Below are 11,848 nucleotides of genomic sequence, written 5' to 3'. Positions count from 1 at the left end.
ATGTTGTCATGTATTTAGTTGATGTCCATGAGGAATGAACGGACTTGTGCAACTAGTGAATGAGCATGGGCTCAGGATGGGTTACTAATTTTGTAGTAATTGAGGAGTGCAACATCGTTGGGAGATGGCGGCGTGTAATTTCCACATGTGAGTTATCTCTTGTGAGCAGGTCAGCGGTCGCGTGGTTGGCAAAGCTTCTGCGAAGAATTTTACTGATTATCCAGGAAGAAGTCGAATATGTGAATGTTGCTAGAGATTTAGAGTGTTCATGAAATGCTAACAGAAGGATTTCGAGGAATTTGGCGGGTTGGTTGTGTAAGATCATGTCATCAATGAAGAAAGAATCTTGGTGGGTTCCAGAATTGTGTAATTGTAGCTTCAAGCTAAGTGGGGGAGTCCTACCGCCTGCGATTGGGTTGCATGGTTACCTACTGGTGAGGTTTCTAGTTATCGACATAACGGCGAGTTATTTCAGCTAAGGGAAAAGAATATGAGTGGTAATTTGGGCAAATGGGTTGAGAGATATGTGCTATAAATGGCCTTATCGATTCATGTTCGGGCTTTGGGAAGACTCATGATTTGTGTTTTGTACGGAGGTGGTTTACAAGGGAGTGATTCAATCGAGTGCTCCATGGAGATAGGTGTTCATGTGCCAGCGGAGCCTTAAAGTTGATTATATTCGGGACCAAGCCAGAGTGGGTTACTCTCAATAACGGTCCTAGTGAATTCAAAGGTTAAAATGCGGTGCTTAAGGATTCAAGCCTGCGGTGTGGTTAAAAATCGAGCTTTTGCAGCAGATCCTAATAGGAGGCTCCGAATGTTCTATGATAATTTCGGCTTGTAGTGTAGCAGTTGGGTGAATGAGAGAAACAGACTTCGGATTCGTAGAGGGATTATCGGAATGGGTGTATCACTTGAGGATGCGAATATACGCCCAATGAAGGTATGAGATGGTTCGTGGGATTTGCGATAGCATGGTCTTGTGATACAAGGCCACTCGAGATGAGTGCAGATTGAGTGTGTAATGTGTTGAATGGAGTTATTATTATTTTTAAGGCAATCAAGGATAAATTGGAAGAAGTTAGATCGGTTAGCCATAATGGAATTGGCATATTGGTATTAGTGATCAGTTCCTTCAGCGTGATTAAGTTATGCATGTGATTCATGACGGCATGTGAGGCTTGATGGCTGCCATGATTGATTTTATTTGGAAGTATTCAAGTATTATGGTCTGTTATGTGTAGGCGGATCCTGAAATGGTTATGGTGGTTCAGACCACTACTTGAGGATTGGAATGTCCTATGGTTATGAGAAGTTAGTCGCGTTGCGAGGGTTCTCTTGGAATGAGTTAAGTAAAAGTTTCTAGGTGATGAAGTGTTTACCCTATTAGTGGTTCAGGAATTATGATGAAATTCTGACGCTATCACATATTGGCTTGTTAGGTGCCGTGAGCGGTATGTGATTAGAAAGTGAGGATCCAGGTTACGGTGAATATTCTACTAGATTGCCCACATACTTGTGACACCAAGTCTTGGCACACACGCTAGTAGACTTATGATTTTGGAATTGTTTACATGATTACGATATGTACTCTTTTGCTTCCATTTAATTGTGTTCCATTTGCAAATTTTCTAAATCTTTTAACAAATGAGAAAGTAACACCCACTTCATAATTTATTTAAACTGGAAACCACTAGTTTGATCAGTGTTGGCTTGCCTAACAACGGTGTTGGGTGCCATCATGGTCTGAAATGAAAATTGGGTCGTGACAAATAAACCATCGATTCGATTCGGTTAACGGTTTCAGTTTGATTTTGAACAACCGTACAATTAGGGTCAATGTTTATGTCAATATGGTTTAAATATGCTCCGGACGTAATCCTATCGTGACAACATTGCCCGAGAAAAAAATTAAAATAATTTTGGGTTGACTTTTACATAAACTTAATTAAAATAATGTATTTTCTATTATTTGCTCTATTCATGTTATTTGCATGTTATTGCTGATTTACCGCTTTCCTATCTATTATCACTAATATAAATTGTCATCATGTGACTCCTAAAAATATGTTCGCACACTCACGCCAGAACACGATGTTCTTCTGCAACCTTAAGCTTGTCTTTTAAATGAGATAACTATGAGTTAGTTGGATGATAGTGCAGCCGTGCGACTCTGATGTTATTCTTATCCCAAGTTGTCCGCTTGGAGCCACTAGTCTGAATGTCCAATACTAGCAAAACTTCAATAGAGCGATCCTTGAAATAGGTCATCACACATCAAACCATTTGATCTTGGCGGACTTAATAACCAAGTATCTTATATGTTTAAAGAGGACTAATAGAGAAATTAAAAGCAAAGATGGACTAGAAAGAATGATTGAAAAAGATTTATTATTCCACTTCCAACCAAGAGGTTGTGAGTTTGAGTCTCCCCAAGAGCAAAGGTGGGAAGTTCTTGGAGGGAAGAATGTCAGGGTTCTATTTGGAAACAGCCTTTCTACCTCAGGGTAGGGGTAAGGTCTGCGTACACACTACCCTCTCCAGACTCCACTAAGTAGGATTATACTGGGTTGTTGTTGTTGCAATGTTTGTTATTCAGAGTTAATTGAATTGTTACTTTGTTAAATTTAATTTGTAAATTGAGCTTATAAGTATGACACACATTTAGGGGTCGTTTGGTATGATGGATAAGTAAAAATAATCATGGGATAACAAATTAGTACCATTTATCCCTTGTTTGGTTACTAATCCTGGGATACGTTATCCTAATTAAAAACAGTATTGAGATAGCTTATACCTTTGCCAGAGGGTGGAACAACAATCCAAGGATAAGTTATCCCGCGATAAAGCAGTAAAATTGACATCCTAGGATTAATACAACATACCAAACAACTAATAAGGAATAATACTAGGATGTCTAATTCCAACATAATTAATCTCAATACAACTAATCTCAGCATAATTTAAATTCAAACCAAACGACTCCTTAGAGTATACTTTTGACATCAATATTTGATTTATCCCTTGGATTATCCTTTATAAAATTATAAATACAAGTATTTTGGTATGAAATATTTTAGAAAAAAAAATATTTGGGATTTTTATATAATATAGACGCCTTCAAGTAATAGTCGATAAAAGTTTTCTGGGCCTTGAATCTGGGTCGAATTGCTGCTGTTGGTTTGCTGTTGCGTTGCTGTGTATTTATACTACTGCTGCTTCTACTGATCTTCATCTTCTTTCCTTGCTTTCCAAATACCAGGTACACAAACTGATACACTGGTTTATCTTGTAAGCCACTCGAAGCATGAATGCAAAAAATGAGAAAGATTTGAAGTTGTAATTTAATGTAGCCTTATCTTTCTTTTGTCTTTGGCTTACGCTTGTAATTATTTTTGATGGACCGGTCAAATATGCCAAAGCCCAAGAAGATTTTGGATCACTTGATTAGAGTCAAAATAGCACGAGCTAGCCAGTTTTCGGACTGGTCATTCAAAAATAGCTAGCGTTTGCAAGTCATTGAAAAATAACTACTATTTTGCTGCAATAGAGACCGGTCCAGCATAATATACTGGAGTTCGGTGCACCTGTGTATGAACTTCCAGCATATTATGCTGGACCACTATACTTTGCTAGCTCCAATACAATATACTGGAGCTTCAGTATATTATACTGGAGTTCCAGTATATTATGTTGGAGTATTTTTCGGATTTTGAACAGTATTTTTGTTCAAATTTATCTTTACATAAACAATGTCAAAATTTCAATAACTTTTGAAACTGTGGCTATTTTTGAATGATCACTTATAAACTTGGGTATTTTTGAATTTCTCCCCTTGGTTAGAAGGAACTTGGCCCAAGCCCAACTACCTTCTACTAGCCGGACGAAAAACAAACTATTGGATCGACAATTTCCAAGCAACTTTCTAGTCCATCTATCCTCAGCGCTAGTTTGCTCCTTCGTATCTCTTTCTGCAGCGAGCTCTTCAGCTTCTTTTTCCCTTACGACATCAAAGTGTATGTTTCTGCTTTTTCTCTCCATACATATTTTATTTCCTGCATATTACTTACCATTTAGGCCAAAACCCTTATCTTTTGCGTTGTTTTTTAGTGTTAACAACTAATTTTAGTTAATGGGTGTGTTTGGTATAACGGAAAATATTTTCCAAGAATATATATATGTTCTTATTGTTCATACCAAACGCACCCAATATATGTTCTTATTTGTCTCATATATATATATATATATATACACATTTATTAGTTAATATGTTCTTGTTGTTTTTGCTGGGTCGTTGTTGTTGTTGTTGTTAATATGTTCTTGTTTTTAGTTGTTTATAATCAAGATTCTGTTTGTAGATGTTTATGTTGCAGCACAGTGCATCTCTTTTCCAACTACCTCGGACTTCCCATAGCAGAGTTTTTTCACCCCAATTTAGTCATTGCCACTCAATTCTAAGTTTTCATCCCAAGCAAAGCTCATGTATGAGGACGCTAACGAACTGCCAAAGGGCAAAAACTTTGCTGACCACATTTGAAGAAAACAACGATGATGGCGATTATATTGATGTGGAAATGGAGGAGGGGGAGGAGGAGGGCTTTTCTCGTAGTAGAGGGTTTAGAGGTAGAGAAGATGAGAAGAATTATGACAAAGATCCTGAGCTTGCTGAGATTCTTGGCAGCTGTCTTGATGATCCGGATAAAGCTCAGTCAATGGTCAGTTTTTTTGCTGGCTCATATGCTTTTTGAATTAATTTGCGGTTGTTTGTTTTTGTTTCCTTCGTCTTTGGTACAAATCATCTTAATTATTGCCGATCATAAGGTTTCAGGTTAAAATCCGTTGAATCTCAGCAGAGACAATAAAGCACTAGGTGATTTCTTCCGTTTGCTGCCCAAGCCTTGGTGGGCAGAGTTGTGGGAGGTAGCAGGTACCCAATAAAATAGCGAGATGCGCGCAAGCTGGACCGAACAATATCATCGTAAAAAATAAAAAAAGATTGCCCGATTGTTTGTTCCTAATAATTTTGTATCCATTTAGTTAATTTCTCTTGAAAGGAACAACAACAACAACAAACCCAGTGGTTTCCCATGAGTGGGGTCTGGGGAAGCTAAGATGTACGCAGCCTTACCCCTACCCCTGGAAGGGCAGAGAGGCTGTTTCCGATAGACCCTCGGCTAGAGAACGAGTGAAAAAGAAAAGGTAATTGCAACAAGTAGGAATAATAGCAAGATGATATAAGATCGAATCCAAGAATGCAATCAAACTCTAGGTAGTAATAGTCATCTATGAATAACAGATATCATATTAACACTAATGCTAGCGAACTGAGTAAGACAAAGAAAAATGCTCGGCTACCTAAAAACATTCTACCTTAATCTTCCGGACATACTCACAAATAGAAATTAGGATGATATTTATTTCGTAGCTCAAAATTAGTCTCAACTTCTTAGAGAAACAAGAGAATGAAGGCACTTGGATCGTCAAGTGGGGTTTGAAGAGGGTAATGTGTACACAGACCTAATCCCTACCTTGTGAGGATAGAGAGGCTGTTTCCGATAGACCCTCGGTTCAAGGGTCGTGTATCATACACACTAAAATAAAATTTCATCTTCCATGCAAGGGTAGAAAACATCTGAGCCGAGAAGTATACTTGCCATCCAGATGGAAGACCTCTAAGTCTTAGCAAACACATAATTAACAGTGAATCAGAAACTACTCAACATTAGTCAAATAAACGAGAAAATTCCCAATATAAAATATCTATACTATACCATTTTGTGGCATAATGCAGGGGAGAGTTGAAAGAAGAGACTCCAACTCAGAAGTTGAATGGTTTCTCAACAACTTTCTTACTGACACTGTTGGTATCAAACACTGTCGATATCTTGTCTATGGGAGGAACAAAGCTAAAGATGGTCCCATCCTTAATTCCTGTTCACGCTTTAAATCACTAAAGTTTCTCTAAGAATATGATGTGGTTCTGAGAAGATAGAAACAGGACGGGACGAAACTTCAATGAGACGGACAACAAGCCAAATAATCAAGGGAAACTAGTATTGGATATATCACTATTAAACAGATATAAATAAGAAAACGCTCCTTCAAATGAAAAAATGATCAAAATTAGCATTTAATTGTAGGTTGTTGAAATACCTTGTCGATTATGCTCTCAATAATATCATCTGAAAGGTTCATACCAGTCTCAGCAAGGGTAGCAACCACCATTTGCTTCACCTCTTGCCTCTTGAAAGGAAGTGCAAATTAATTCAATTACTTTGATATAGTTATGCAGGTTATGGTTTTTGTTACACTTGTCTTCTGTGTTTCATGTTTGTGGCTTTTTTCAATTGGGTGTGAATTAGAATTGGAATTGGAATTTTTTGTTGGTTTGAACATCTGTGTTAGAGGTATATTGGACATCAGTGAAGTAAAACAAATGTCTACTTTTCTAGTTGCTCGTAGTTTGCTCTGTCTACTTCTAATTTAATATTGTTGCTAATTAACTGTATTTACTTTGTTATCAGATGGAGGAGAGATTGAGAAAGAAAAGGAATAAAATAGTACATACGAAGACAGGTTCAGCAACACCCATGAATGTGACGTTCAACAAGTAAGTTTAGACTCATGCACGAGAGTAGACACTAACCATGCTGAGAAAACATATTACTTGATGAATCTAACAATCATTAATTGCATCCTTTTGGTTTGTCTGATAGAATTAGCAATATTACCTTTCTCACTGAGTTCCACTCTAAAGCTGAACAAATCCGTGAGATCTCCTTGTTCTTCATACGATTGCTTTTTAATTCCATTGACTGGGGTTTTATTTTATCTGCTAACCTCAAGTTGGTGAAACACGTATGTTGATGCATCTAGTCTAGCATGGACTCGCTCATCAGGATTGGGCATGAGCGGATTCACACTGAATAAAAATTAAACATAAATGAAACAACTGATACTAATATATAATCTTAGTTTTCGACTTTTTGGGAATTAGCTGATGAATTAGTTGTCGTTGTTCTTACTACCTTTAGTAGTTATTATATCCGTCATGCTTCTTGGATTATTTACAAGTGGTATTCTGCTTGATGTTGCACCAGGTGCTAAAGCATGGGTGTTTTGTATCCGTTGAGCAAAAATGGATTGTAATTGTTATCTGAAAAAATATCTTGAATCGTTTCATAATCTATATATATTGTCAGAACACATTAATGTCTGCAAAGGACATATTTGATTATTTTATAGGTCACAATGTACATAACAAGAAATAATCCAAATAACAAGAAAGTACCAAAATTATATTCATCTTTGCCTTTTGTACAATACTTTTTCTTTATAAACCGCGGTGTCAGGGCCAGCTTGCGCGCACCTCGACTAATTTCAGGAGGTACCTCCCACCATCACAAGTATCGAGTAATCTGTAAATTTGATATTAGCCCTTCACTCGACGTGCATGACTTTCTTTAGAACTGCTGTCAGTTCCATTCCAATTAAATTGTCAGAGAAGGATTTCTAGTTCAACAATAGATGACTATAGACTGGAACACCCCATTGCTAATATAGTCCTGAAATGCCTAATATTATAGTTTTGTTAGGAAAGATAAAAGAGGTGCCTGTTTGAGAGAAATCAAAAGTCGTCTTTCTTTTTATTCAACTCCTTTCCCTCTTGACTTGTATGCTTGATTATATTTAGAAGGATAATAGGGGATTGAACCTTTTCTTGAGTGAACATGCTCGACAGTTTCTCTGTTTTTTGGTGAATATGCCTGGTGATGACTTACCCCGCAACGAGCACAACTTCTTCTGTATTCCACCTTTCTCTGAAGCACGTTTATGTCAGCAATTGAACAGAAAGTGTGAGTTTTAGCGTAGTAGTACAATTCTAGTCCTTTGGTTGTATCTCATTACAGTTACATTTTCCCACAATCCTGACTGAAGGATAATTATCTGACAAATATTCTGCATGCCGTTGAAAGAGTACCATGCTAGATCTGAGATTTGCTGGCAGATCCTTTCAGGAGTGAATTTTTCATAACAAATTTTGCTTACTTCTGATTCAGATTTGATTTTACAAACTCCTACATATGGTTTGAGTTCTACAATGCCCCGTTGGAGAAGGATATCTCCTTGATTTGTGATGTAAGTAATTTACGCTTCATGATTCTTGATACATTTGCTTATGGATTTTATCGACTTAGTTTTCATAACTTTGTTGCAGACAATTCGTTCTTGGCACATTGTTGGACGTCTTGGTGGATGCAATTCACTGAATATGCAAGTAAGTTCCGCAAATTATGTACTTTTTATGTGCTTATTTTAGAGGTTGGAAACGAAAAGAAATAATCTGTCAATCTAAAATGGTAGTAATGTGTTTACTTGATGAAGCTCAAACAATAGCCTTTCACAGCGTCAGAGGTGTCTTATATTTTAGGCTCAACCAACTAAGTTTCTTCATGGCAGTTGTCACAATCTCCTTTGGACAAAAGGCCAAGTTATGATGCTGTTCAGGGGGCAAATGTAAATCCTACTACGTTCTATAACATTGGGGATCTTGAGATTCAGGATAACCTGGCTCGCATATGGTAAAGGTTATTTTGTTGAATTAGTTATCCTTGGATATGAAATGGTGCTTGTTGCTTATAAATTGACTTTTTCTTATGATAGGGTGGACATTGGGACAAGTGAGCATTTACTGTTGGATGTACTGATTAATGCTTTGACACAGATAAGCTTCGAGTAAGCTTCAGTTCCTTCTTCATTCTGAAGTAGACTTTCTCTTTCTCCCAACATGCAAACAATTTTTTGATTCAAGATGAGTATGCCTGGAACCTAAATCCTAGCCTCTGCAGACCATTATTGGCAAACACCACCTTCTTTTTCATCTCAATTAATTGTGTTGGGCAACAGAGCATCACATTAAATAGGCTGTCTAAGTTGTACTTTTCAGGCAGATTGTTTGTGTTGTATTCTTGCCATTTGTTTTCCGCATGTTGCTAGTTTGTAGCCATAGACTCACCTCGATAATATCTTCTGAACAGCTATGTTGGTATCAAGCAAGTAGTATTTGGTGAATCTGAATTTGAGAACTGGAGGGAGAACTTGACATCGGAGGATGCCGGTTACAGTGTTCACAAGATATAGATGACTGTTGACTCTGAAAGCTCTTATGAGAAGATGAAACAAAGATATTGAAGGTAAAGAAAGGTTGTAAGGACAAAAACAACTACAGAGAGCAGGCTTTTACCACTCAGGCTTTCAAGCTGCTAATACTGGTGCTATTCGAGGATTTTCCGTCAGAAGCATTTCAACTTCTTGATGAAGCATCTAGTTTTGGCTTCCAAAAATGCATTTTGGGCTCGCTACATCCGTACTTTTTGGAGATGAACTTAGCCTACGGTCCTCTATATTGATTAGGTACGTGTAGCCATGCTGGTGTGAGGGACAACAGAAGTATAGAAAGCTGCAAGTTTCCTCTTGACTGGTTTCCCTTAGATTTTGACTACAACTTCGTGTAAGCGACAGAGTCGTATCAAAGCAATATCTTCCACCACCTATCAATTGGCAGTGGAAGTGTTTTTACCATTATAACAAACCTCACTCATCATCAACTGTAAGTTGAAACAACAAATTAGATACATCTTCATGCGTAGAGCAGGAAATAATTCTCAAATTAGAGGTTGAAAATCACATTATACAATGCGAAAGTGTCATCCGATTGTACTATGAGAAACTGCTTTTAAGGTTTTGCTTGCTACGTTTGATAGACTTCTAAACCAAGAAACATGTAAGTTTCATCTATCACATGCTATTACAGGTGCGAAGGTGTAAGCTTCGATCAACCAAATGCAGATATTTTTTGACCACTTTGTTATCAATGTGCATGATTCCTGGAATTTATCAAGGTGAACTCAATTACTGCAAAATGAGGCATTTGCATCTATACCCGCTTTTTGGGTCACGTTTTAACTTATACCCGCTTTGCAAAAAAAATTGCAATCGTACTCACTTTTCGCGTAACTTCAGGCATACGGGCCTAAAGTAGCAAAGACAATCACGCAAACTTCAACATTCTAGTAGACGGGCCTGAAGTAGCAAAAATTGTTGAACCAAGTCTTGGCTGAAGTTTTTGTTTGTAATTGCTGAACTTAAGCATTCTGGTAGCTGAAGTTTTGTTTTCTATTTGCTGAACATCAGCATGTTTTAGCTGAAGTTTTGTTCTATATTTGCTGAACTTCAGCATGTTTTAGCTGAAGCTTTGTTATGTTTGTGATGAACTTCAGGGTTGAAGTTTTTTTTGTATTTGCTGAACTTCAACATTCTAGTAGCTGAAGTTTTTGTTTATATTTGCTAAACTTCAGCATTATTAACTTTTGTTGCTTATAACCAAAAGTTAAGAACAGGAGATTGCAAAAATGAAAGAAGAGTTGAAAACAAAGACTGAGCTTATAACCAAGCAGAAGAGACTGATTCAAAATTGGAGGAAGTAGTTGAAGAACCAATTAGACAAACACAACATTGAGTTGGAAAGGTTGTAAACTACAAAAGAGTTTCTTCTTTTGCGAGGTCCATTATGTTGTTTTCCCTTGCTATCATCCCTTAGCTTTCTGTATTGAAGGTGCTTGAAGACAACAAGCTCGCAACAAAGATGACTTGTGGCTAGCTTTTTGTATTTATTTTTTTGGAAGATATTAGGTTGGTCGAAGTACATAAGCAGCAAACGTTAATCTTCAGTAGAAAGTTCATACTATGAACTGAAGTTTCATAGCAGCACCAACAGCAGAAGAAAGAAGAAGAAGAAGAAGAAGTAGAAAACAAAGGAGGAGAGGGAGGAGGAGAAAGGGTGCTTAAGTTGTTTAAAAGTGGATACAAGTTAAATTCTTTTTAAAAAAATAGGTATAAGTTAAATAGGGGCGACCAAATAGGGCGCCCGTGCAATTTTTACTACAAAATGACAAACATCCTTAGGTCCATGTTCTGCATGCCATGACATTATCTATTTATTTTGTCCAAGCTAGATCTGGTATTTCACTAAATAGGTCCACATAAAATTAATCAATTACTATCAAATTTTCATGTCATTATTTTACTCGTTAAAGTAAAAAATTTCTAATTGATGACTTGTTCTTATTTGCCTTTTTATCTAATTAATAAAATAAATCAATCTACTATACTTCAATATCAAGATAAGTGTAAACTTTAAAGTCTAACAGAATCTCCACAAGATAACTAACATTACTTTTTTTTGAAAGTTGAACTTTTATTGTAAAGATATTTAAATATTCTTTGAGATAGTTTTAAAAAAAAGCATAAAAAATAAGGATGCTCAACTAACTTAAGCTATATGCATTTGGACCAAATTAAAGCAACAACAATAACCCCTCGGTTTAGGATAGGTAAAAGGATGGCAACGACATATATAGTACTTCATAATTACCTCTATCTTTTATTAAGTTTACGATTTACCTAAAATTAATAAAAGATGACTTATCTACGGATTGCAACTCCACGTGCTTTTTCTAGTTTGTTACCAATTAAGGTCTGGAATCGAATGAATTGAGACTAATCAACTGAATACACAACGATGTTCTTCTTCTCTTCTTTCATTTTCCTTTTAAAGAAAATTACTAGTAACTAGTAAGAAGCACGTCTCTATATTTCTAAGATTTGAGACATTGAAAATGAAATATTTTTCTTCCACGAAAGTGGAACTAACCGTATGCCATAGTTTGTACATTTCTTGTAAGATGTAAATAATTGATTTTTTGGTAAAAAATGCTTAATGTAACCCCAAGTTACTTTAAGAATCTACTAAGTATTATCTTGCTCAACTTGTAAATTTTAGTGCTGT

At 36.6% G+C, this 11,848-nt stretch overlaps 1 protein-coding gene across 2 annotated transcripts; it reads left to right on the top strand.

The window, feature by feature from the left end:
* Positions 1-3,877: 3,877 nt before the first annotated feature.
* LOC142173009 (uncharacterized) lies at positions 3,878-10,341 on the top strand. 2 transcript variants are annotated; one of them, XM_075237551.1, is made up of 9 exons: positions 3,878-4,016; positions 4,359-4,715; positions 6,525-6,610; positions 8,061-8,139; positions 8,219-8,278; positions 8,461-8,582; positions 8,665-8,736; positions 9,039-9,902; positions 10,024-10,341. In XM_075237551.1, exons 2-8 carry the CDS (start codon positions 4,359-4,361, stop codon positions 9,139-9,141), a joined length of 879 nt encoding a protein of 292 aa, XP_075093652.1. In that variant the 5' UTR covers positions 3,878-4,016; the 3' UTR covers positions 9,142-9,902; positions 10,024-10,341. The 2 variants fall into 2 exon arrangements, with proteins under 2 accessions (XP_075093652.1, XP_075093653.1); XM_075237552.1 differs by lacking the exon at positions 3,878-4,016 and having other exon boundaries at positions 4,292-4,715.
* Positions 10,342-11,848: the final 1,507 nt, after the last annotated feature.

Source organism: Nicotiana tabacum, chromosome 18 (genome assembly GCF_000715075.1).
Source record: "Nicotiana tabacum cultivar K326 chromosome 18, ASM71507v2, whole genome shotgun sequence".
In the NCBI taxonomy this organism is placed as follows: domain Eukaryota; kingdom Viridiplantae; phylum Streptophyta; class Magnoliopsida; order Solanales; family Solanaceae; genus Nicotiana; species Nicotiana tabacum.
Note: the sequence above shows the minus strand (reverse complement) of the source record. Positions and strands in the feature narration are given on the sequence as shown.

Bases quoted from the DNA above. Each gene is read 5' to 3' on its own strand.
- LOC142173009 (XM_075237551.1), top strand. From the start codon at position 4,359: ATGTTTATGTTGCAGCACAGTGCATCTCTTTTCCAACTACCTCGGACT. The intron at 8,140-8,218 runs GTAAGTAATTTA...ACTTTGTTGCAG, and splicing joins ATATCTCCTTGATTTGTGAT to ACAATTCGTTCTTGGCACAT. The intron at 8,583-8,664 runs GTAAAGGTTATT...TTCTTATGATAG, and splicing joins GATAACCTGGCTCGCATATG to GGTGGACATTGGGACAAGTG.